Source organism: Balaenoptera ricei, chromosome 14 (genome assembly GCF_028023285.1).
Source record: "Balaenoptera ricei isolate mBalRic1 chromosome 14, mBalRic1.hap2, whole genome shotgun sequence".
In the NCBI taxonomy this organism is placed as follows: Eukaryota; Metazoa; Chordata; class Mammalia; order Artiodactyla; family Balaenopteridae; genus Balaenoptera; species Balaenoptera ricei.
The window spans coordinates 42,935,836-42,963,448 of NC_082652.1; the positions used below are offsets into that span (position 1 = coordinate 42,935,836).

General features: G+C 35.5%; 1 protein-coding gene across 3 annotated transcripts in view; it reads left to right on the top strand.

Annotated features, from left to right (window-relative positions):
* TAF4B (TATA-box binding protein associated factor 4b) overlaps positions 1–27,613 on the top strand; it is a 115,708-nt gene that overhangs the window by 26,176 nt on the left and 61,919 nt on the right. For all 3 annotated transcript variants that reach the window (XM_059893709.1, XM_059893711.1, XM_059893710.1), the window contains 2 exons: positions 7,029–7,164; positions 7,840–7,942. In XM_059893709.1, coding sequence (XP_059749692.1) covers positions 7,029–7,164; positions 7,840–7,942 — 239 coding nt within the window. The remainder of the gene's footprint in view (positions 1–7,028; positions 7,165–7,839; positions 7,943–27,613) is intronic.

Genomic DNA, 27,613 nt, shown 5'->3' on the forward strand with positions numbered 1-27,613 from the left:
TTGTAAGGGACCTATCCACTGGCACTCAACAAGTAATAGATCTCAGCCTAGAACCCACCGTCTTTCCCATTAGATTCTGGCACTTATGGCAAGAACTTCTAGGTTTCTAGAGGGTCCTGAAATGGAAAACTGTCAGGTAATAACATCTTGACAGCATTTACATTTTATAGGCTTACCTTGTTATACATTAGAAACAGTTTCAATCAAGAAAAACATGTAACAAAATCCACTGGTAAATTTTAGGGTTTAAACTTCCTGCTTTCATTCTTAAAAGAATGGGGAATATATTTTCCTTGTGAATTCTGTTTTCTTGTTTGGCCTTTGTTTCAATTTTAGTCAACAAATTTGATGTCAGTATTCATACCTTCCTGTTTAAAATGGCAGAAACAGAGCAGCTAGACACTGAAGATGCATTGTAATCTGTTTTATAACAGATTTTTACCTGGGGCACAAAACAACATAAGCTGTTCTTTCTGTATGGTAATGCCACAGAGAGGATTTAACTAGGACGTTCTTTCAAATCAGCTAATTTAGAAAATTAATGTTACTTAAGTTTGAATTAGTATTACTCAAGTAATTTAAGAATATCATCAGTGAGTTCATTATAAACCATAGTCCAGTTTAATCCTAGGTCTGAGTGAGGAGGAAAACACTCCGGGTGCTAGAAACATAAGAAAGTATTCAATGTAGCTTGTAAGAAATATGGTAAATAATTATTTAAAATAAGAGAATTGCCACGCTAGATCAAATCTGTGGTCCATGTAACTCAGGATGCAACCTCCAAAAGTGGTCTGAACAGTAGAAGTATGGCTGTGTTTTTCTTTCTTTCTTTTTTTTTTTTTATGAATTTATTTATTTATTTATTTTTGGGTGTGTTGGGTCTTCATTTCTGTGCGAGGGCTTTCTCCAGTTCCGGCGAGCGGGGGCCACTCTTCATCGCAGTGCGCGGGCCTCTCACTGTCGCGGCCTCTCTTGTTGCGGAGCACAAGCTCCAGACGCGCAGGCTCAGTAGTTGTGGCTCACGGGCCTAGTTGCTCCGCGGCATGTGGGATCTTCCCAGACCAGGGCTCGAACCCGTGTCCCCTGCATTGGCAGGCAGATTCTTAACCACTGCGCCACCAGGTAAGCCCTGTGTTTTTCAATGTTAGGTATAAAATTTGTGTGATTTATTTCCTTTAATAATCATGAATTTAAAAATCCCTGTTAAGGGCTTCCTTGGTGGCGCAGTGGTTGGGAATCTGCCTGCCAATGCAGGGGACACGGGTTTGAGCCCTGGTCTGGGAAGATCCCACATGCCGCGGAGCAACTGGGCCCGTGAGCCACAATTGCTGAGCCTGCGCGTCTGGAGCCTGTGCTCCGCAGCAAGAGAGGCCGCGACAGTGAGAGGCCCGCGCATCGCGATGAAGAGGGGCCCCCGCTTGCCGCAGCTGGAGGAAGCCCTCGCACAGAAACGAAGACCCAACACAGCCATAAATAAATAAATAAATAAATTTAAAATTCTGTTGTTAAAAAAAAAAAAAAAAAAATCCCTGTTAATACTTTATCTTTTTCTAGCTTGTACTAGTTTTCCTGAAGAGTTGTATAGGTTTCCTGCCTTCTTGATAAGATGTTTTAAATATCACACTTTCAAGGTATGAGAATCCTCTTAATCTACCATTGCAGAGTTTAGATTTTGTACAGTTATTATTTTATGAAGTATATATTTTCATTCCAGATTAAAGAGACCCTCCTCCCAATTTTTTAAAAAAAATTTAGATTTATGACCACATGTTATCTTTTCTATCTCATGGATTTTTGTATGTTGCCCTCTGGGGATCTGCTAAAGTTCTCATCAAGTAAATTAGCTAAGATTGTTCACACTTTCTTTAGGTGTAAATTTTTCATTTTGTACCAGTAGTTTAACATAGTGCTTTGTATATCTTGGTCCTCAAATGCTTGAATTGTTGAAATATGGACTAACCAGTAGTTCCCGGATTTCATCTAAGAATCTAATTCTTTTAAATGATTAATCTTATTGGTTGTCTACCAATTCTGGCATAGCAGCTGTTATAGGATGTTATATACTACAACTAAGCGGAGCTTGGCATTTTTACCTTTTTTAAAAAGTTAATGAAAGAGAGTGGATGAATTGGATTAGAGTCTACCAATGGTGGATAGATAATAAGTAGAAGCTTTCAGGAGTTTTGATGCTTAAAAGTTTTCCTTAGGATATTTGTGAAAAAATTATTTTACACATAATTGAGCAAAAGCTAAATTTAATTTAAATTAAACATTGCCATAGTAATTCAGTTTAAATGTAATTAGAAAAGTTAATTTAATTTAAAAGAGCTAAATTTTAATGTCTCATCATTTTTTAAATTAAATTTTGATAAATTTTAATAACTAATTTTAACACAAAAAATTAATAAGCTTCTCAAATCCGCATGTGTGAACAAAAATCATGAATGAGAAAGGAAATTCAAAATTCTGGGTTTCTGGTTTTAGAAAAAAGGTGTATAGTTTTAGAGAGTAAACTGAATACTGTTACTCTTAGTAATCATGTGTGTGTGTTTGTGTGTGTGTGTGTGTAAAAAATTTTTATTTGGAGATAGGGCAGGAAGTTGTAGTATTATCATAGATATTTTCCTTATTTCAGATATGTATTTCCCCAGGTGACTGTTACTTGCATTTCTTTCTTAACAGAATTGTAGACATTTGATAAGTCAGTGACCAAGTACGTTCAACAATCATTCTCCAACTATTACTGTTTTGCGGATATAAGAGAAAAACAACTAATTATCAGTATATTATTAATGTGGTAATTTTCAGTTTCATTGAAGTAAAACTGATCTCCTAAAATAAATTGACCCAGAATATTAGAAAAAATTGGTTGTTGTTGCATCATATTTTTGTCTCATACCTAATTATTTTGAAGTAGGGAATCATTAAAGAATTTCAAAATACACATTTTTATATGAAATGCTCTGTGAGGCGTAACTCTGCTGATTGTCTCTGACTTCACTTCTCACTGAAGAAGGAGAAATATTTTCAAGGTATAAATTTCAGTCTCTGAGTGTGCTGGTGGCCAGTATTTTTGTTAAAGAAGTTGAAATTAAAATTGAGTAGGAAACAAAACAAAGATTATTGCTTTATTGGGTCAAGTAGTTCACTGTCAGTTTCATATTGGACTGATCTACTAAGATCCAGACTTAAGTAATCAGTTTGTCTTTTTTTTCTTTCTTCTTAGCATGCTGTTAAGAGTGACAGGAGAGGTAGAATTCAGTTGTTGATTGTCAAATAGGACTAATGAAAGATTTGGTAAAGAGGCTGAATCCAAGTAAGGCCTACTACCCTTTATTTTCCATATATAATCAGGAGTTGCGTCAAAAAATCTTCATGGACTATAATTTAGTCAGGGTTTATATAGTATTAATATATAGGTTGATTAATGCCAGTTCATTTAAATTTAATTGAAGAATATATTTTTTTTAGGGTTTAGTTTGGTGAGGATACATTAGAATTTATGGAAAATAAACTATTTAGAGACAATATTTACAGTGTGTATGTTGTCTTATTTTTGCCTTATTCAAGAAAATGTTTTATTATGAAAATTTCCAAACATAGCAAAGTTGAAGTTTATAGTGAACACTCATATACCAACCACCTAGATTCTACTATTTACAGTTACTATACTTGATTTATCCACCCATCAATCTTAATTTTTGATACATTTCAAAAGTTTCTTCCTAAAAAATTAAACATTAATTTTAATGCATGCATATCATTAACTACCAATCAATATTTGTTTACTCTTTTCTTCTTTTTAGCTAAAATTTATATTCAGTGATGTGCACAAATTTTAAATGTAACGTTGGATAAGTTTTGACAATGCTTACCTCTGTGTAACTCAAACCCTTTCAAGATATGGAGTGTTACCATCACCTTGCAGTTCCCTTTTGTCCCTTCCCAGTCAGTCCCCACCTGTGTACCTCCAGAAGCAATGACTCCCACAGATTAGTTTTGCTTGTTGTTAAAGTTCATATAAATCATCATACAAATAAGCACATTTAAATTTTTTAACAGAAATTTATAGGTTCTCGATTTGAAGTAGCATTTACTGATTTCTGTAAAAGCTGGTAATAAAGAATTCATTTGGGCAAATTTTAAAAAGTGGTTAGAAGGCCCTTTGAAAAAACAGCATATTCTGAGGCTGCCAGAGTTGAATTTTAATCTAGATTGGGCATGGCAAATACATTTCAACTCTCATTATAGGATTTTACTGGACCTCTGTGTTAAAAAAGATTCTAAGGCTGCATGTGGGTGTATAGAAGTGGTGGTATTTAGTGGTGTATGCTTGTCCCAGAGTATGAGTAGTGGCACAAGAACCACACATTGGCTGTTCCTAAGAAATAGTGGCAACTAACATGTATTTCCTGACTTTTTTGGGGGGCGGGTGGGCCATGCTGCACAGCTTGCGAGGTCTTAGTTCCCCAACCAGGGATTGAACCCAGGCATTTGGCAGTGAAAGCACAGAGTCCTAACCACTGGACCACCAGGGATTCCCTATTTCTTGACTTTTTATACTACAGTTTTTGTTCATTTGGGGCCCTATGTTTTCTAGAACTCAACCTCAGTGAGTGTGTGCCAGTAATCACATATTGAATATTATATAAAAATTAGAGGAGGTATTACCGTTTAGTAACTTTGTGTGCATTTACTACTTGAGTTATTTAGAGCTAAGTATTTGATTGCTGTGTATTTATGAACAGAGGAGTTGGTGGGGTCGAAATATAGAGAAAGCAGAGTGTGAAGGGTGTTCTCATCTACTAGTTTAATCTGTACTTGTGTTTGTTTGCTTCCTTTCCTTATGGAATTTAAGAACAGTTCCATGTCAGATATTCCAGATCATAGTTAATGTAAAAATCATAATTAATGTAAAAAAAAAAAAAAGCTGTCACCTGAAGAATATTGTGTAGCTCTAGACCTGCAGTTTCTATAAACTATAGAACATTTAATTATGTTAACATCCTAGTAAAACATCAGAACTTGACTTGTCAAGAGAAAAAGCTAAGGTATGTACTATTTACTCTTCTTCTTTTCTAGTGTTGTTTTTGGAGGGAAAATAAATAAAGGACATGTTTTAAAAAATATAATAGCTCTTTGTTTTGCTTGCCAAGTAGGAGCAGATATATCATCTTTGGGCCAATTTCCATCTCTCTAATTTCAGTCTCCGTAAGATGCCTAATATTGTGGTCTAAAAATGGTACTTTCTTTGAAAGAAGACTACTGAACTGTTTTATACTTTCTCACTCATGGTATTTTATTTTGTTCAGCAAGTGTGCAGGAATATACTGCACATATGATACCAAGTGTATTAGGTACACTTGGTAGCATACATCCTCACTGGTACATCCTCATTAGGATGAGGAATGATGGGTATCCAGGATTGTTAAATCAGTTGGCACATTTGCCTCCTGCTCCCTGCATGAACTTGCCCTGGAGTGGGCTGTAGGCTGAGCCACACACATCCCTGGCCTGGGAGCCCTCCTGCAGGCACCAAGGCTTGCCTTCCCCAGCTTGTTCTGTGCTGGGGCCACACGCTGATGCTGGGGTCTCTTGGCCTCCATGCCCCCACCCCTCCTCGCAGGACCCCAGGAGGCATAGAGCCTCCTTCCACCTCAGGGGCTGGTCTCTAGGCTGTTACTTTTTTAAAATATTTTTGAGTACCCATCAAAAATGGTATGAAGACTAACTCATAAACAAATTTCTAATAACATTTTATTACTATCTTTTGTAATTAAAATACTGAAAAGAATACCAAATAAAAGATATCAAGGAAGAAAATATGAACAATAGGGATGTATGCCAGAATTGTTAGGAGTGTTTCTGTTTTCTTTTGAGTTTCAATCTGAATGCATAAATGGGACTCTGAATGTGTATTACTTTGTAGAATTTAAATCTGTTTCCTAGGACTTTACAATACATAAGTATGTTCTCAACTGAAATACATCAGTGTTTTCAAGAGTTGTTTATCTCTTTCAAGAGTCTCTTCTCATAGAATCATGGCAATTGAATTATTCCAACTTGTATTTTTTCTCTAGGAACATTGGTTCCTATAAGATTATTTGTTGGGACATTTTGGATTTCTTGTAAGTTACTTTTGTTTAGTAATATGCACTAGACAATTTTATTTATAAAAAATTAGAGTATAGAATAAATTATACCTCCAGAATTCCATTTTGAAGTCTACCTCCTAGATCATTTATATTAGCCATATATGAGTTTGAGGACTTATAAATAGTTCGCTCTCAATAGCTGTCTCAAATACATGGTGACTGTTTTTTTTCTTTGAAGTGAAAAAATGAAACTCTGCTATTCTGTTTTTTCTTCTTTGAAGCTAAAAACAAGGCCCTGCTATTACTTTAATTTCTCTTCCTTTATCCCCAACCCTCACCCTCTGGACTTCTTGAACTGTTACCTTGGAGAATGCCTTTAGCATTGTTATCTTTCAGACACTTTTAAAAAAACAACCGATTGCAAGTCATCATCTTCTAGAGGTATATTTTGAAATATTTATGGATAAAAAGATATATCTGGGATTTGCTTTAAAATAATTGAGAGTGGGGAGAAGTGGGTAAGGATATAGATGAAATAAAATTGGTCAAGAATTAATCATTGTTGAAGCTGGGTAATAATGGTATAGGTGGTTTCATTTTATTGTTCCCTCTGCTTTTGTATGTGTTTGAAATTTTCTGTGTTAAGTTAAAAGATGAAAATAGGGTCTATTTGGAGATTTAAATTGAGCAGAATATAAATTTGAAATACACTCTGAAAATTATAGTGTGAGATAGTCATGTTTTTCACTTTTGAGTAAGATAATTTTGCTACATACAAATTTAAATTTTAAGTAGGCTTTCTTGTGATGCTACGATAAAGGTATACTTAGTTAGGTGAGCCTAATCATTTGTTCTGTTGTTACAATTGAAAGCTTCTTCTTTCCTAAAGCAGCTCTAGTTGAATGACTGTATTAATAATTCTCATTGTTTCAGGTAGTCCAGCAGCCTTCAGGAGGCCTTGCAAAACAAGTGACCACATTTTCCCATTCCTCAGCATTGACCATCCAGAAATCTGGACAGAAGAAGGTGACAGTGAGCACTGCAGTACCTACCAGTCAGTTTCCTCAAGGTAGACCCTGGCTCATCCCTACCCCATCACCTTGGGTTTGGAACATGATGGATTTCCGTACTTTTCTTTTGCACTGTTAAGAGAAGAGAGATTTCTTTTAAGTTGAGACCTGTGAGAGAAGACTGAAAGATAACTTTATTATATTCTTCGTACATAGCCACTTTTTAAGGGTGTATGTTGTTTTAGATTAAAGAAGCACCACTCATGGTGTTTTGTAACTAGATAAAACAATCTACTAGTAAATAAAGTACTTTTTTTAACTTCTAAAATTTGCTATTGTCTTATTTCTTTTTAAAATGTGCTTCTTTCCCTACGTTTAGAAGTCAGTCTTACAAATAAAAGAGGTTTTATGTATTTTTTAAATCTACCAATATAAAGGATATATTATTAACATGTTTCTGTCACCTTTTCTGTATAATATTTTTATAATGCTGGTAATTCTCTAGCCAATTTGAGGACCATATAAAAAGAAGTGGGAGCGGTCTTAATTTTACGATTTCTTGTGCAGGGAATAAATTCATTGTCATGTTTGAATTTAAACATAGTTCTAGGGCAGCTTGAAATTTTCTTTGATTATTCTATATGCATTAAAAATGACTTGTCCTGAATTTTTCCTAATGTAGTGTGATTGCTTTTTTTAAATTTTACCTTTTCTTTCTTCTTTTGTTTTTATAGCTTCCATTCTAAAGCAAATTACCCTGCCAGGAAATAAAGTTCTGTCACTTCAATCATCTATTCAGAAAAACAAAATAAAAGAGAATGGAACAACATCCTTCAGGTAAAGAAATTAAATAGTTAAAACTTGGTCTGGTTTAAGAAATTAATATTTTTTAAACAACAGAAAAGGGATGACAGAATAATACTTATATAAAATAAATTTAATGATGCCTTTTTAAAAAGCCAACAGTACTTTATTGAGTATAATTTATAAGCAGTAAAGTACACAGATCTTAAATGTAGAGCTCAATGAATTTTGACAAACATATGCGTGTGTAATCAATTCAGACCAAGATGCTGAACATATCCATCATCTTTATGCTCCTTTCAAATCAGTGACTTCCAACCCTTGCCTTTGGCAGCCACTGTTCTTATGTCCATCACCATAGATCATTTTTGTCCATTCTTGAACTTTACATAAATGGAAAATTACATTATCTACTCTTTTGCATTTGACTTTTTTCACTCAGCATTTTTTTGAGATTTATCTACATCATTTTGATTATTAGAAGATTGTTCTTTTGTACTGGTGAGCAGTATTCATTGTCTGAATGTAAATTTGTTTATCCGTTTTCCTGTTGATGGACATTGGGTTCTTCCCAGTTTTTTAATGATTCTATATAAAGTTGCTGTAAACATTTACATACAGATTTTTATGTGAACATAGGTTTCATTTCTCTGTAGTAAATACCTAAGAGTATTATTGCTGGGTCATTAGGTAAGTATGTGTTTTACTATTTAAGAAACTACCAAAGTTGTTTACCAAAGGGACTGTACCATTTTGCATTCCCACCAGCAGTGATGAGAGTTCCAGTTGCACTCCAACTCTGTCAGTACTTGTTATTGCCAATTCTTTTGATTTTTACCATTCCAGTAAGTGTATAGTGGTTGTTAATTATTGTCATTTTAATTTGCACTTTCCTAATGACTTAAGATGTTGAGCATCTGTTCTTATGCTTATTTGCTATCCTTATACTATCTTCTTTGGTGAAGTGTGTATTCAGATCTTTTGCCCATTTTTCCTTTGGGTTGTTTTTTTTCTTATGATTGAGTTTTTAGAGTTCATTATATATTCAAGATCCAAGTCCTTTGTTACATAGTGATTAGGAAGTATTTTCTTTGTGGTGTGTTTTATCAATCTTTTACCAGTGTCTTTCACAGAGCAAAAGTTTTTAATTTTGCTTAAGTCTAGTTCATTCATTTTTTCTCTTCTAGGTTATGCTTTTCATGTTTTGTCTAAGAAATGTTTGTGTAACCCAAGGTTTCAAAGATTTTCTTCTATGCTTTGTTCTAGAAGTTTTACAGTCTTATGTTTGTCCTTCTTGGATTGATATTCTTTAATTTCTACCAGTTGATTACTTAAAAATCAGGGTGTGGATATCCTATTTTCTTTTTTCTCTATCTTCTCCCATTTTTAGTTGCATGATTTGTCACAATTTATAAATATTTGTACATTAGTCCTCCTTCCTCATCCCCACCTGTATTTTAGTTGTAGTTCTACTTTTATATTAAAATGCTCACCTTCAGTCTGTTCTCTGAAGTTTTCCCAGTCATCTCTTGTTTGGATGAAATTAATTGAATGTAGTCCATGCTTTGATCTACCAGGACAACCATTATTTCATCCTTGTGCCTGCCACTAGTTCTCTGGTCTCTCTTCTGCAGTTTTTATTCAGTCTCCTTTTACCGAAAGCCTTTGAGGTGGGGGTGAGTGGGTTGGGAAATTGATCGCAATAGGACAAGAAAGTATGCACTGGGAACTGTTTTCCTTTTTCACTTATTCTTGTTTTGAAGTTTGGGTATTCTTTGTCTTCAAGTTATGCCGAGGCTGTGTTTCTTGTTGTTCTGTATTGTTTTGGGGAGTAAATGTTGGAAGATGGTGACCTAGGAAGTCATCATTGTCTTCCAGTACAGTGAGTTTTGACATGTAAATTCATGTACCCAGTACCTCAGTCAAGATACATAGAATACTTTCAATACCTCAGAAGCCTCCTTTGTGAGACTTCCCAGCCAGTCCCCCCATTATACCTTAGGCAGCCACTGATTGGCTTCTTATCATTGTAGATTTGTCTTTCCTGGGGTTTCAAATCAATAGAATCATATAATTTGTATTCTTATGTTTGGTTTCCTTTGCTCAGCATAATGTGTTTGATATACATCCAGTGTTGTTGCATGTATTAGTAATTTGTTGCTTTTCATTGCTGAGTAGTATTCCACTGTATGGGTATACTGCATTTGTTTGTACTGAATTGTTTGTCTCTTTATCCATTGGTGGACATGTGGGTTGTTTCCAGTTTTTGGCTATTATGAATAAAGCTGCTAGGAACACCTGTTTCCAAGTCTTTGTATGGACATAAGTTTTCCCTTTACTTACATAAAGATATGAATGAAAATGCTGAATCATTTAGTAGGTATATGTTTAACTTTATAAGAAGCTGCCAAACTGTTTTCCTTTGTGGTTGTACCATTTACAGTCCTACCTGCAAAGTATGAGAATTTGTTCCATATCCTTGCTAACAATTGATAAACTGCAGTTTTTAAAGTTTTAACCATTGTAGTTGGTATATGGCTGTACCCTCATTCTTCAGTATCTGCGGTGAGATTGGTTTTAGGACCCATTGCAGATGCTCAAGTTCTATAGTCTGCCCGGCATATCTGTGGTTCTGCATCCTCGGATTCAGCCAGCTCCAGATCATCTACTACTGTATGTATTTATTGAAAAAAATCTGTGTATGAGTGGACCTGTGCAGTTCAAACCCATGTTGATCAAGATGCTGAGTGTATTTTCATGTCCTTATTGGCCATTTGTGTAGCTCCTTTTGTGAAATGTCTGTTCAAATATGTTGCCCATTTTTAAATTGAGTGATTTTTTCATGCACTTTTTCTTCATCTATTTAAGATGGTCATTCATTTTTTAAATTATACAATGTATTGTGAATTACACTGATTTTTAAAAAAATAGTTTGAATGTTAGTATTCCTGAAGTATTATTATCCTTTTTATATATTGCTGCATTTGATTTGATTAATATTTTAAGGGTTTTATATGTATGTTCATTAGGGATACTGGTGTATAGTTTTCTGTTCTTATGGTGTCTTTGCCAGATTTTAGTACTTGTTTATGCTGGTCTCAAAAATGAGTTGTACGATGTTTTTCCCTCTCCTTTATTTTAAACCTTTGAGTAGAAATTATATTATTTCTTCCTTAAATATACGAATGAATTTACCCTTGAAACTAAATAGGTCTTTTGTTTTCTTTGGGGGTAAAGTTTTGGGTTTTTTTGGTTTTTTATTATTTGTTTGCTCTGGGTCTTAGTTGCGGCAGGTGGGCTCCTTAGTTGCGGCAGGTGGGCTCCTTAGTTGTGGCTTGTGGGCTCCTTAGTTGTGGCATGCAAACTCTTAGTTGCGGCATGCATGTGGGATCTAGTTCCCTGACCAGGGATCGAACCCAGGCCCTGTGCATTGGGAGCACGGAGTGTTATCCACTGCACCACCAGGGAAGTCCCCTGGGGGAAGGTTTTGATAAGAAAGTCAGTTTCATCTATAAATGATTTTCTATGTCATCTTAATGTCAATTACAGAAAGTTGCATTTTTTAAGGTTTTTATACATTTCATCTTACTTTTAAATTTGTTGAAATGAAAGTGTGCTACTACTTTCTTTTCCTTTTAATATTTGTAGATTCTTTAGGGTAATGTAGTATCATGCTTTTTTTTTTTTTTAAAGGATTTTGTGTATTTTATCTTAGTTGTTGACTTTTTTGGGCATATAGCTGTTCATTTTATTCCCTTATCCTTTTAATATTGTAAGATTTGTAGTGATACTCTCTTTTCATTGATATGTTTTTTTCAGTTTTGTTTAGTGTTTTTAGAGAGTTAACTTTTGATTTTACTTTTTTTAAAAAATTAATTAATTTATTTATTTTTGGCTGCACTGGGTCTTTGTTGCTGCACACAGGCTTTCTCTAGTTGCGGCGCGCGGGGGCTACTCTTTGTTGGGGTGCATGGGCTTCTCATTGTGGTGGCTTCTCTTGTTGTGGAGCACGGGCTCTAGGCACATGGGCTTCAGTAGTTGTGGCACCCAGGCTCTAGAGCGCAGGCTCAGTAGTTGTGGTGCACGGGCTTAGTTGCTTCCCGGCATGTGGGATCTTCCTGGACCAGGGCTTGAACTCGTGTCCCCTGCATTGGCAGGTGGATTCTTAACCACTGTGCCACCAGGGAAGCCCAATTTTACTGTTTTTATCTGTTCATCTTTTGTCTATTTTATTGACTTATAAAAAATATTCCTTTCTTTTCCTTATGTTGGGTTTTAGTTGCTTCTCATTTAAAACTATAAACCCCCTAAGTACTGGGTTAGCATCCAGCCAGTTATAGTGTTTCATTTTCATTTTTATTCATGTCAAAATGTTTTCTCCTCTTCCTTTTATTTAATAGTACAAATATTTGGGGCTTCTCTAGAGATTTTATTCATTTTTTTTCCTAACGTAATTTTGTTCTGATCAGAGAATATACACTGTAAAATATCAATCTTACTAAATTTGAGACTATTGTGGTCAAACTTGATGAATATCTCATATGCCCTTGGAAAAAGTGTATTACTCAGTTTGGGGGAGTAGTTTTTTTTAAGTGCCATTCTGGTGAAGGTAGCTAGTAGTGTTTATATCTATTTCCTGGCTTTCTTTTTTTGGACTAGTTCCATCAGTTACTGAGAGTGGGTATTAAATCTCCAACTATGCTTATAGATTTATTTTTTCCTTTAGTTCTGCCAGTTTTTGCATTAATTATTTGAAGCTCTGCTATTAGGTATACACATATTTATAATTGTTATGTTTTTCTAATAAATTGGCCCTTTTATCATAATTACATGTCCTTCTTTTTTTATTATTATTTTTTTAAATTTTATTTATTTATTTTATTATTATTTTAAAAAAATTTTTGGCCATGCTGCATGGCATGTGGGATCTTAGCTCCTGGACCAGGGATGGAACCCGGGCCCCCTGCGGTGGAAGCACAGAGTCTTAACCACTGGACCACCAGGGAAGTCCCCACATGTCCTTCTTTATTTGAAAATATTTCTTGTATTGCTGTGTATTTTATCTGCTGAATATAAACACTTCAGCTTTGTTATTGTTTGCATAGGCTATCTTTTTCCTTCCTTTTTTTCAACCTACATGTGTCTTTGTATTTAAAGAGTGTCCTTTGTACATTGCATATAGCTAGGTTGAGCTTTTCTTATGAAATCCAACAGTTGTTTCTTTAGGTTAATATTTTGCTATTTTATTCATTTGTTTTTTGTCTTTTAGGGTAAGTGATTATTATATTTCATTATATTTCATTTTAATATATTTCATTATATTTCATTTTAATTCCTCTGTTGGCTTCTTATCTATATCTCTGCATTTTTTTGTTTGTTTGATCTACAGGGATTACAATATGCTATAACATGTATTTTTAGTATGCACTCTATTTGGAGTTAATATAGTACTACACATAAAATATGTGAACTTTGCAACAGTATAAGTCCATTTACCTCACTCTCTTCTTCTGTGCTATATATTTTTATTTTCATATGTATTACATCAGCATACATTATAAATGTATGTATGTATCTACAGTGTTATGATTTTAGCTTTAAAGTCTTTTTTTTTCCTTAAAATATTCTTTCTTTTCTTTAAAACATTCCCAGCGCTCTTCTTTTTTTTCTGTAGAGTTCAGTTTTCAGTGGTATTTTTTCCCTTCAGCTAAAGAGCTTCCTATAGCATTTCTTGGTCTGTAATTCTGGTGACAACTCTTCTGATTTCCTTTTCTTGAGAACTATTTTTGTTTACCTTCCCTTTAGAAGGGTAGGTTTTTTTTGGGTTTTTTTTTTCCAATTAGAAATTGTAGGCTGACCCAATCTTCTTTACTGTGAAGACTTAAAGATGTTATTCCATTGTTTTTTGGTCTCCATTGTTTCTGATGAAAAGTCAGTTTTCATTCATATCATTATTCCCATGTGCACACTGTTTTTTGTTTGTTTTCCTCTCACTAGTTTAAGATTTTCTCTTCGTTTAGATTTCAGCACTTTGACTTTGATTCAGTCTGACTCTAGTTATGATTTCCTTTATATTTCTTCTGCTTGGGTTTTACTGAGCTTCTTGGATCTGTAACTTTATTTTTCTTTTTTTATTTAGGTTTATTATTTTCTTATTTTATTTTGGGTTTATTTTTCTTTTTCCTAACTATGGAAAATGTTTCTTCAGATTTTTTTTCTTGGCCCCATTATCTCTCCCATCCTTTTATGAATCCAATTACATATGCATTAGACTTTGATATTTTCCTGCATATACCAAGGCTCTGTTATTTTCTTTGATCTTTATTCTCCTTTAAATCTGTCAGCATATTTGTATGCTTCCTTAAAAATCTTTGTCTGCTAATTGCAACATTTGCCTCATTTCTGCCAACTTTTTTTTTAAAACTCTAGGTCCCATTTTCCAGTTTTTCATATGTCTTATAAATTTTCATTGTGTTCAGAACATTCAGTGACTTTCTGTTTTTTCACATATCTAGTAATTATTGACTCTGGATTCAGTTATGTTCCTGGAGACTGATTTTTAGTTTAGTAGACTTTATTTTAGTTTAACTTGACTGTTCTTAAATTCCAAACTTAGTCTTTCTTAGGTTGAGTAGCAGCTGAAATATTCACTCGGTTCTTTCCCCTTCCTGTTGCTGTTTTTGTTAGACTGCCTGGAGTGTCCCCTGGGGCATATGTAGTTCTTCCATCAGTCAATGATTAGGTCAGATTTATATGCAGATTTGAGGGATTACTCCTCTGTGGAGCCTTACATTCTGATGTATCTTCCCTAATTGTCCAAGTGCTCTTTCAACACTAAAATCTGTCCTCTGACACCAAGAATACGGCTGCACAGGTTGGAGAGTGCTTTCAGGCCAAAAGACATAAACTCACAAATTTTACCCATCCTTGTTACCATATTTCAAGGGTTGACTTCTCTCTAGTTTCTGGTTGCCTTTTTCCCATTTTTTAAAATGGTTACCTTTTTAAGAAGTTGTATGTTGATTTTGTAATGATTAATTAAGCTACTCTGTCATTACCAGAAACCATACCTCCATTTCTTTTTTAATAGATTTTTGTTCTCTATTGGAATTATCTTCTGCATTCTTGAACAATTAGTCATAGTTATATTAAAGTTCATACCTAATATTCCCAACGTCCAGGTTGTCTGTAAGTCTGTTTCTGTTATTTGGCTTTTAAGTCCTGTTTCTTGGTATGAACTTAGTAATTTTTGAGTCAGTGTCAAATATGTGTAAAAAATAATTATAGGAGTTTTGGATTAATTACCTCCTGAAAGAGAATTTATCCAGTTTCCTGGTTGGCAGGAGAGGAGCAGATTGCCTTCATCTAGTCAGTAACTGAATTCAAATCTAGGCTGTAATCTTTCCAAGACTCCATGTCCCTTTGGTTCTCCCTGACTCCAGGATGTAGTACCTCAGGTATTTCAACTAAGGCTTAGGGTACTTTTCTTTGCTGGATTCTGAACCCTAATTTTAGGATTTTCAGAATGGTAAATGAGCATTGGCTTCAACTTAAAATCATAAGCTGCATTAATCCCTAACAAGAGAGTCAGCCTGACCTTTGAAGCTTTGAAGCCAGGGGTTGACTTCTCCTCTCTACCTATGAAAGATCCTGATGGTATCTTCTTCCAGTGTAAGCTGTTTTGTCTACATTGGAAGTATGTTGTTTAGTGTAGCCACTTCTATTAATTATCTTAGGTAGATCTTCTGGATAACTTGCAATAGTTTCTACATCAGCACTTGCTGCTTCACCTTGTACTTTTATGTTACGGAGAGAGCTTTTTTCCGTAAACCTCATGAACCAACCTCTGCTAGCTTCAAACTTTTCTTCTGCAGCTTCCTCACCTCTCTTAGCTTTTGAATCAATAGAATTAAGAAAGGTAGGACCTGACTCTGAATTGGGCTTTGGCTGAAGGAAATGTTGTGGCTGGTTTGATCTTCTGTCCAGAACCACTAAAACTTTCTTCATATCAGCAGTAAGACTGTTTCACTTTCTTATCATTTGTGTGTTCCCTGGAGTAGCACTTTTAATTTCCTTCAAGAACTTTTCCTTTGCATTCACAACTTGACTAATTGTTTGGCACAAGAGGCCTAGCTTTCGGCCTATCTTGGCTTTCTGCAGGCCTTCCTCATTAATCTTCATCGTTTCTAGCTTTTGACTTAAAGTGAGAGATGAGTAACTCTTCCTTTCACTTGAACACTTAGGAGGCATTGTAGGGTTATTACTTGGCCTAATTTCAATATTGTCATGTCTCAGGGAATAGGGAGACCTGAGGAGAGGGAGAGAGACTGGAATGGCTGGTTGGTAGAGCAGTCAGAACACACACAACATTTACCTATTAAGTCAGCAATCTTGTATGGGCATGGTTTGTGGTGACCCAAAACAATTACAATAGTGACATCAAAGATCACTGATCACAGATCACCATAACAAATAAAAAAATAATGAAAAAGTTTGAAATATTGCAGGAACTGACAAAATGTGACGAAGAGTCACGAAATGAGCAAATGCTATTGGAAAAGTGGCGCCGGTAGACTTGCTCGACCACCGGGTTGCCACAGACCTTCAATTTGTAAAAAAACACATTATCTGTGAAGCACAATAAAGTGCAGTGCAATAAAAGGAGGTGTACACTACCAAACGTAAAATAGATAGCTAGTGGGAAGCAACCACATAGCACAGGGAGATCAGCTTGGTGCTTTGTGACCACCTAGAGGGGTGGGATAGGGAGGGTGGGAGGGAGGGAGATGCAAGAGGGAAGAGATATGGGAACATATGTATATGTATAACTGATTCACTTTGTTATAAAGCAGAAACTAACACACCATTGTAAAGCAATTATACTCCAATAAAGATGTTAAAAAAAAAAAAAGGGAGGTGTGCCTGTATAGGCATGGTCTTTTCTGGGCTTATCTATTCTGTTAATCTTTTTTTTTAATCTCTATTTTATCTTACTGTTTAATTTATTTCCAATAGCATACTGCTATTTACTATACTTTTTACTATATTTACTATAACTTCAAAATAAATTTTACCTCTGTTAAGGCATGTCTCCTACCTATCCCTCTTTCTTTTTTTATTTCCTCTCCTTCCTCTACTTTTATACCCTCCTTCCTCCACTTTCATACCCCCTTCCCCTGCTCTTCTTGATTTTTTTCGCCATTCTTGGGGTTTTGCTGTTCATATAAATTTAAGCATCAGTTTAAATTCCACCAAAAACCTCTGCTAGAATTTGACCAACATGGCCTTGAGCCCATAGGTCCATTGTCCTTCAGCTGATTTCTTTATAATTTTGAACCTTCTATCTATGAACATGATTTATGTCTCCATTTATGCATGCTTTCTTTAACATTTTTCAGTAAAGTGATATAATTTTATCTATACAGGTTGTACACCATTTGTTTTTGTTTTTGTTTTTTTAAACAATGGTTTCATGAGCAGTGATGGGGGGCCTCTTTGTGGTTTTTTTTTTCTTCAAATTTATTTATTTTTATTTATTTATGGCTGTGTTGGGTCTTCGTTTCTGTGTGAGGGCTTTCTCTAGTTGTGGCAAGCGGGGGCCGCTCTTCATCGCGGTGCGCGGGCCTCTCACTATCGCGGCCTCTCTTGTTGCGGAACACAGGCTTCAGACGTGCAGGCTAAGCAATTGTGGCTCATGGGCCCAGTTGCTCCGCAGCATGTGGGATCTTCCCAGACCAGGGCTCGAACCTGTGTCCCCTGCATTGGCAGGCAGATTCTCAACCACTGCGCCACCAGGGAAACCCCACCATTTGTTTTATCTGTTAGGTTTATTCCTAGGCACCTTTTTGTTGCTATTATAGGTAAAATTTTGGGTAATTGCCTTTTCTGTTCCTAGTATATAGAAATGTAGGTTGCTTTTTATTTATTTATTTATTTATTTATTTATATTTATTTTTGGCCACGCCACGCAGCTTGGTGGATCTTAGTTCCCCAACCAGGGATTGAACCTGGGCCCACAGCAGTGAAAGCCCGCGTCTTAACCACTGGACCACCAGGGAATTCCCTAGGTTGCTTTTTTAAAAAAAATTATATGCCAACCTCCTTGTTAAGTTCTTATTTCTGATAATTTTTAAATTTTATTTATTTATTTATTTATTTTTGGCTGTGTTGAGTCTTCGTTTCTGTGCGAGGGCTTTCTCCAGTTGCGGCAAGCGGGGGCCACTCTTCATCGCGGTGCGCGGGCCTTTCACTGTCGCGGCCTCTCTTGTTGCGAGGCACAGGCTCCAGACGCACAGGCTCAGTAGTTGTGGCTCACAGGCCCAGCTGCTCTGCGGCATGTGGGATCCTCCCAGACCAGGGCTCGAACCCGTGTCCCCTGCATCGGCAGGCAGACTCTCAACCACTGCGCCACCAGGGAAGCCCCTCTGATAATTTTTAAATTAGGTTATTTATGTAGACAGTGATGTCAGGAGTGAGATTAGAATTATAGTTTGGCTTTTCTTTTTTTGCTTCCAGCACTTTAATAATGTCATTTCATTCTTTTCTGGTTTGTATGCATGTGTTCACTTTCAAAGATAAAGCCTACAAGGAAAGGTCACCCCAAGCAAAGGAAACAGCAACACAATTGGAATACCATTGACTTCAAACATTGGGTGATCAAATATTCAATATTAAAAACTCATAAAATGGTTAAAGATAAAATGTGGAATCACAAAAAATTAGCAAGTAACAATTATCTATTAAAAAATGAATACAAAGATTTGATAAAGAACCAAATAGGACATATAGAAGTGAAAAATATAATTGTTGAATTTAAAACCTCAGTGGATGGGTAAATCAGATTAAACCTGGCGACCCAAATGGAGTTTGCTTTACTCCAAAGAAGATTTGTGACTGTGTCTCATAGGAACCAGGGATGACTGTTGACTTGGGACCACATTAGTACCTGTTCTAGAGAACCTGACTTAAGAGTTTCTCCACTTTAACAGAGGCCCGAAAACTAGTGCTAGCCACAGGCATTTGCCCCTGAGGCAGTTCTACTTTTAGAGTGTGCTCAGTGCTTATTTTTACTGACACCTTTTTGACAACTTCTGTGCATCCAACACTGGAATGAAAATAAGCTGGTCTAAATTAGAAGAATGTCATGTAATTTCTCATGGGTAAATCTAGTCCAGTTAATGCCTGAAGCATAAGTGTCACCATTAGTATTTTCTTTAGGTAGTTTCTAGCTTATTACTTTTGCTCATTTAGCTATTGAGTGCTTATTGCTTTCTAGACTTATATATTGGAAAATAGTTTCTTTTTTTTTTTTTCCTGGCTGTGCTGTGTGGCTTGTGGGATCTTATTTCCCCAACCAGGGGTTGAACCCGGGCCCTCAGAAGTAAAAACACGAAGTCCTAACCACTGGACCGCCAGGGAATTCCTGAGAGTAGATCTTTGTTGTGTATGTTATAAATATGTATATGTTATAAATATTTTTCTCCCAATCTTTTGTTTAACTTGTAATTTTGTTTTTAGTGTCTTTTGTTATTTGAAGATTTTAAATCACAATATTAATTAGTCTCTTCCTTTATAGCTTTTGACTTTTGCATTATTTTAAAAAATCTTTCCCTATCCTTAGCTCATAATGATGTGCTCCTATATTTTCTTCCAAGATATCTATCTATACACACCTCATATATGCAATAGACCTTTACAAAATCTTCAGTAATTCTTGATTCTATCTTTGTAAATAGCTGAAACAGAAATTACCTTTTCCCCGTTGGGTTGCTCATCTCAACAACAGTTACTGAAGATTTCATCATCCTTACTTTTCTGATTTGAAATGCTGCTTTACCTTTTAGTAAATTCTCAGTTATACAAGGGTACATTTCAAGATTTTCATTTTAGTGCTGTTTTTGTTTTATTTCTGTGTTAATATTTTTGCATTTTCAATTATCTTTCATTATTTGTTTTTATATCTGTTTAGATAAATCCTCTCTCTTTATTCCTTTTTCAGTCACATCTGCTGTCTTGAGGCACTATCTAAAGTTACCCTATTCATTTATTTACCCTTCTTTATGCGCCCCACTCCTTTTTAAATCTCTGAGAGTTTACAATAACTTTACCATTGTATATCTAACATTTAGAACAATGCCTTGTTCATAATAAGCATTCAGAAATTTGTTGAAATAATGAATTTTGAAAAAGAGAACAGGAGTATCTATAATCTTAGATATAATCTATTTTTAAGATATATTTGATTTTTGCACAAAGATACACTTTTCATTTTTGTATAATATGTTCTAGTTATTTGGGTTATATGTGGCTTTATGCATATCTTTTTATAGTAATGTCTTTTCTTTCAGTTTGCTTTCTTGGATACTTAATATCACTTCAGTTATTGTTAAAATGAAGCTTAAAATAGACCCTTCATATTGACTCTTTTGTTAAATAAGAGGAGGTAATAGTGTATGGCATTAGATCCTGTCTTAACTGGATGAGGTTTAATAACAGAGTGATATCTGCCTGTATTTTCAAAACTACCTGTTTAACTGAAAAGAACATTTTTGTGACTTTTTCCCAGTGTAAGTCATATTTTCTGTTGTGCTTGTCAGTACATCTGGGACGAATAAGGGAAGCTATATAGTGTTTAAACACCAGAGGGTGCCAGACATTTGTGTTTTATTCTTTGTACTTCAGAATCAGAAGTGATAAATATTACAGTACCTGTGCATGTTTGTATAGTTAACTCTATTTAAACAGACTGACTATTTGATAATAATAAGGAATTATTGTTGATTTTTTGAAGAGGTGATAATGCCTTATGGTTAAGGTCTTCGTTTAGAGTCCTTATATTTTAGAGAGAAATAATAAAATATTTATGGATAAATAATACATATATGTGTATATTAATATATACTTATATAACTTAGAAGGTATTTTAACAGCTAGGAATTAAGAGGTTTTTTAAAAAATTTGCTTTAAAAGGCACTTAGAAAATAATATAGGACAAGGTTACATGCTGTTTGCACAGATAATATTATTCCACCAACTTTAATGTCCCATTTTTTCCTATTGCAAGAATCAGATTCTCTAGTGTAGATTAAGCTTGTGCTCTACCTTGCTTCATATGTAATTAATTGTTTCATTATGTATTTATTAAGAGTCTGTCCTTAAATATACAAGTGTATCAATGATATACACTTGTTATATAGAGTATGACATAATATAGATGATTAATCATTCAAGCAAGGACTTAAAGAGAGAGAAAACAGTCTCTGGTGACAAAATCTTGGAAAGTCAGGAGACAGGGAGGAAACATCCTTCTGAGCTGTGCCCAGAAAAACTCTAAATCTGGGGTTAAAATTCAACAACAAAAAAATCTTCTTGAAGGAGTTGCCTTATGCTAAATCTTGTTAGAAATTAGGTTCTTAAACATTCCTCACAGGGAAATTACATGAATGAAGACTTAGAGATGAGATTGTGAAGTCTTTCATAGTTTTTGGCCAGATTTTTTCATAGTAAAATGTGATTTAAGATAAATTATCTTTGTGCTTACATGCTGAATAAACTGCGAAGGAATATACTCGTAAGTAGTTCCTAAAATCACTGAAGTTTGAGAAATACTGCAATATCCTATGCTGTGTTTGAGTTAAAAAGAGGAAAGGGAATTTCCCATGAGGAAAGATACCTTTAAAAAAGTCATAGAAGGAAGAAAGCAGGGTTTGTAAGCTGGCTGTGGTAATGTAGCGAGGTTATGCCCAAGGGTGGTGAAAAAAGAATATTGAAGGTAACCTTATTTTACCAGGGATTAGTAACCTAAAGGAAGAACTTGATCTTCTTAAAATAAAAATTTTTTGTTTATACCTTTTAAGCAAATTATATATTTATTTGACTAGGTAATACATACATTTTGTATAGCATTCGAAAGGAACAAAAGGATATACGGTGGGGAAAAAATAAGGTTCTCTCTTGCATCATTTTCCCTCTGCTACCCAGGTTCTCAGCCCAGAGCCAACCACTGTTAGCAATTTCTTGCATATCTCTCTAGATAGACTCTTTTCAACATAGATGGCAGTATACAATACATGATGTTTTATTGGGTTGGCCAGAAAGTTCGTTCGGGTTTTTCCATAAGATGTAATGGAAAAACCCAAATGAACTTTTTGGCCAACCCATTTTGATATTTACAACTTAGTAGTAATAAATCTTGCAGATTATTCAATATCAGCATATAATCATTGTGATTTGATGTTTTTAACAAAGTTACATAATGATAGATATTTAGGTTGTTTCCAGTGTTTTGTACTCAGAAAACAGAGTTGCAATGACTATCGTTTAACATAATTTCTAGAAAGAGCAGTTTATTCACTTTAAATTAGGTAATGTCAAATAACTCTCAGTGGAGTTGGATTAACAAATTATACTCTGAGCAACAAAGCTTAAGGTATCATATTTCCACATGTTCTCGTGAACTTTACCAATCTAACAGGTGAAAAATTGTATCTTACATTTTTCTTATGAGTAGCGTAAAACATCTTATATTTGAGTCATTTAAAATTTTTCATTAACTGAAGGTTTCTATGTTTCGTCCATTTTTCCATTGGATTTTAGGTCTTTTCCTTAGTTATTTGTAGGAGCTCTTTATATATTAAAGGAACTCCTTTTTCGTGATATGATTGCTTCCTTCAATCCTCAGTCTCAGATGTAGGGAATGTTATTGTCTCCATTTTACTGATGATGCAGGCCTAGAGAGGTTAATTAATTTGCTTTATTTCATATAGACAGTAAGTGGCAGAGTCAGGATTTCACGGTAGGCAGTTTGACTCATATTTTTACCCACCATTCTTCTACTTCCCAGTACATTGTCACAGATAAACAGCACGCTGTTCTGAGCACATACAAATTCCTCAAATATTTAAGCACCATTTATGACTACTCTGCTAGAAGCGATAGGTGATGAAAGTGATTAATATGATCAATAAAATTAGTCTGGTTGAAGTATAAGGCAAATAGTTGATTATTGGAAGACAGAGTAAGACCTACCATAATAGAGACAAAATGTACCTTTGGAAGTTCAAAAGATGTAGCAATTGGACAGATGCTTTAAAAGTATAAAGATAAGTTAAACCAACATTTCCAAAGTAGGCATTTGAAGTAGGTCTGGAATATAGATAAGGCACTGACAGCTGAAAGATAATAAAGCAAGAGAAGCTAAAGACTAGAACAGGAAAGCCAGAATCAGTAGGAGCTATTTTATGGTGAGGAATGGGAGGTAAGAGTGCTAAGTTAAGGTCGTTACTTGGAAGGCCTTGAATATCAGGTTGAGCTCATAGGATCATGAAATGTTTTTGAATAGGAAAGTAATGTGATTTTCTCTACTATATAAAAATTAGTCTGGTGCTATTACAGATCTTAAGAGGGTAGAAGAGATTTAAGAAGGTAGGCACAAGCAATGGTTAACTTTATAAAAAGCTAAAGAATTAGATCAGTTTCAGAAACCAAAATGCAAGGTATTAATGATAATTGGGTAATGCTACTTTAATTTTTGCATATTAACCTATTACTCCCCACAGAATCTTGAGTTGGAAGCCTTTTTCTACTGAGGCACTATTAAATTTCCTTTTTGTATGTCTTTTAAAATGAAACAGGTTATCTTTCACAGCACCTTCGTTAAAAGACATACTGCATTAGACCAGAAGACTTGAAGATGCGATTTGGAGGTTCTCACTTTCTTTTCCTTTAAAATTGAGCCAACCCAGAATCACAAATACGCCTCAGCATCAAAGCCTTTATTACTGCCTTGGCCTATCTTACAATATTTAGCCTTATCAATAATGCTGCTACAACACTGTGTTGTCTTTGCTTTCCTTTAGTCTGCCTCCTTTCTTAGAGGAAGTTTTAAGTGGTTCGGGTACTGTTTATTGTGGTACCTTTTCCTCTTCCCTCAGTAGGGGTCTTCCTCTATTCCTGCTGCCCTCTGTAACCATAGCAACTGGCAGCTGAACTAGAGGGAGCTGTGTTCAGCTTGGGGCCAAATTGGGGGGGGGGTAGGCAAGAACAAATCTTATTGGGTGGTTAACTCCCTTCTTAGTTCAGAGAAGGGCTGCAAGAAGATTCTAAAAGACAAGGGGCAGTCTCCTCATTAATGAGTTCTGTTCAGTTCTAGTACTGTGCATGGTACTGTTAGTAAGGAGGCCTGGTACTGGTCTCTCCAGTCTGTATGTGAGATTTCAGCAGGGGTATGTGGGAACTTGCCTGTGGAAGCAGGGTGCAGTTTACAGGGCCTGTGTACCTGGCAAACAGCTGAGATTGTGAACAATCAGTGTTGTGTGCATGTGTGTAAAGGCCATGTCCTGTGTACCTTAAGCAATTCTGATTTTTTTTAAAGGAAGGATGAGGCCATATGTCTAAACTTCATAATATTTTTCTGTCTCCAGTTTTCTTTCTCTGTTTATTTATATATTATTTTTTAAAATATCACTAACCATTTGATTGGGTAATCTGTGTATACACTACAACATTCAAAGGGTAGAAGGGAGTATGATGTGGTATAAATGAAATCTTCTTCCTATCCATGCTTCCCTGTTTCCCTCTCCAGAGGAGAATTTCTTGTGCATCCAGAGATATGTTATGCTTGTGTGTGTGTATTTTTTTCAAGGTGCAGTCTGTTCTATACCTTGTTATGTTTTGTTTAGTTTTTTCCCACTTCACAATACACCTTGGCATTTGTTCTGTGTCTGGCCAAAGAGAGCTGCCTCATTCTTTTAAGTGGCTGAGAGTGACCTTAGAAAGTACCTAATCTAAGTTATTCATTTTTTAGAGGAAGAAAAATTTGAGTCCTAAAGGTGTTAAGTAACTGGTTGGTATTCTCTTTTGGAGTGAACTGACTTTTCATCGATTTGTACTTGGCCTTTTTTTTTTTAAATAGACTATTTCTTAGAGTAGTTTTAGGTTCATAGCAAAAAATTGATTTGGACGTTGTAGAAAATGGCAGCACATGCACAGCCTCCCCCATTATCCACATCCCCCACCAGAGTGGTCTGTTTGTTACGATTGATGAACCTGCATCGAGACATCATTATCACCCAAAGTTCATAGTTTACCTTACAGTTCACTAGGTGTGTGGTACATTCTGTGGGTTTTGACAAATGTGTAATGACATGTATAGACCATTATAGTATCATACAGATACTGTATGTTTCACTGTCCTGAAAGTCCTCTGTTTTCTGCATATTCATCCCTCTCTGCTAACGCCTGGCAACCACTGGTCATTTTATTGTCTCCATAATTTGCGTTTTCCAGAATGTCATATAGTTGGAATCATCAGTATGTAGCCTTTTCAGATTGGCTTACTTCACTTAATAATGTGCATTTAAGTTTCTTCTAGTCTTTTCATGGTATGATACCGTTTCTTTTTAGGACTCAATAATATTCTATTGTTTGGATTTACCACAGTTTATTTATCCAGTCACCTGCTGAATGACATCTTGGTTGTTTCCAAGTTTTGACAATTAAGAGTAAATCTGCTATAAACATCCATGTACAGGTTTTAGTGTGGGCATAAATTTTCAGCTCCTTTGGGTTAGTACTAAGAAGTGTAACTGCTGGATCATTAGTTTTGTAATAAACTGCCAAACTGTCTTTCATAGTAGCTGTACCATTTTGCATTCCTACCAGCAATGAATGAGAGTTCCTGTTGCTCCACACCCTCATCAGCATTTGGTGCTGTCAGTGTTCAGGATTTTGGCCATTCTGATAGACGTGTAATGGTATCTCATTGTTTTAATTTGCATTTCCCTGATGACATAGGATGTGGAGCATCTTTTCTTATGCTTGTTTGCCATCTGCACGTCTTTTTGGTGAGGTGTCTATTAGGTCTTTGGCCCATTTTTTAATCTGTTTGTTTTCATATTGTTGAGTTTTAAGAGTTCTTTATATGTTTTGAATAACAGTCCTTTATCAGATATGTCTTTTACAAATGTTTTCTCCCATTGTATGGCTTGTCTTTTCATTTTCTTGATACTTGGGGTTTTTTAAATATTTTTTACTCAGACCTTTTAAAATACTTTTTTACTCAGATCTTGGTCCATCTTTAGGTTTATGGTTTCTACTGTTCTTATGCTATAGATTTTATTTATTTATTTTTAACATCTTTATTGGAGTATAATTGCTTTACAATGGTGTGTTAGTTTCTGCTGTATAACAAAGTGAATCAGCTATACATATACATATATCCCCATATCTCCTCCGTCTTGCATCTCCCTCCCACCCTCCCTATCCCACCCCTCTAGGTGGTCACAAAACACTGAGCTGATCTCCCTGTGCTATGCGGCTGCTTCCCACTATCTATCTATTTTACATTTGGTAGTGTATATATGTCCATGCCACTCTCTCACTTCGTCCCAGCTTACCCTTCCCCCTCCCCGTGTCCTCATGTCCATTCTCTACGTCTTACACTTTAGACTTTAAATGTTTAGATGTTTCTGGAATACTTCTTTGTTTACATAGTTGGTAAATTGATTCTTAGAACCATTCTCAGCATACCATCCCTCTGACAGTACCTCTGTGACATTTGATGAGGTGGAGTCCAACCATTTTCATATAGATTTTTTTTTTTTTAAGTATTTATGAATTTGACTGTGCCAGGTCTTAGTTGCAACACATGGGATCTTCGTTGCGGCATGCAGGATCTTTAGTTGTGGTGTGTGGGCTCTTTTAGTTGTGGCATGCGGGCTCTAGTTCCCTGACCAGAGATCAACCCTGGGCCCCCTGCATTGGGAGCATGGAGTCTTATCCATTGGACCACCAGGGAAGTCCCCATACAGTTTATTTATATTGCGTGTTTCATTTGGTTGATTTGAGATACTAATTACATTTTTTTTCTTTTCTCCATTACAGAGACACACCTTTTAATGTTAGGTTTTTTTTTTTTTTTTTAATTATTATTATTATTATTTTATTTATTTATTTATTTACTTATGGCTGTGTTGGGTCTTCGTTTCTGTGTGAGGGCTTTCTCCAGTTGCAGCGAGCAGGGGCCACTCTTCATCGCGGTGCGCGGGCATCTCACTATAGCGGCCTCTCTTGTTGCGGAGCACAGGCTCCAGACGCGCAGGCTCAGTAGTTGTGGCTCACGGGCCTAGTTGCTCCGTGGCATGTGGGATCTTCCCAGACCAGGGCTTGAACCCATGTCCCCTGCATTGGCAGGCAGATTCTCAACCACTGCGCCACCAGGGAAGCCCTAATGTTAGGTTTTTAAATATAGTGTTCAGATTGTGAGACCATTGTTCTTTCTCTTCCCTTGCAACTGCTATGTCCAGCACTTAACTTTCTTTCATTTAGTTTGAATCTCTCATACCTGTGTGAGTAGGGGCTCTTGCCCTCTCACTCCTAACATGCTGCTTTTTAAAGCTGAACACCAGAGGCCTTTATATCTTGAGCGCTTGACAGTTATACTTTATTTCCCTTTTTTGTGCATAAATGCATTACCGCAAGGAGGTTCATAATTTAAATCTGTTGACATGAAACCACATGATCTATCTTTTGGCCCATGCAATAAATAGAAACAATATGTTTTTTATATAATCATGTTTGTGTAAATTATGTTATGCATTGGTACATGAGTTATGATCAGTAATATGCTTGTTATTACAGGGTGTTAAAAATGCCATAAGGGAATTTTAGTGTTTTTGTCTCTCACTTCTCTATCCTTAAACATAT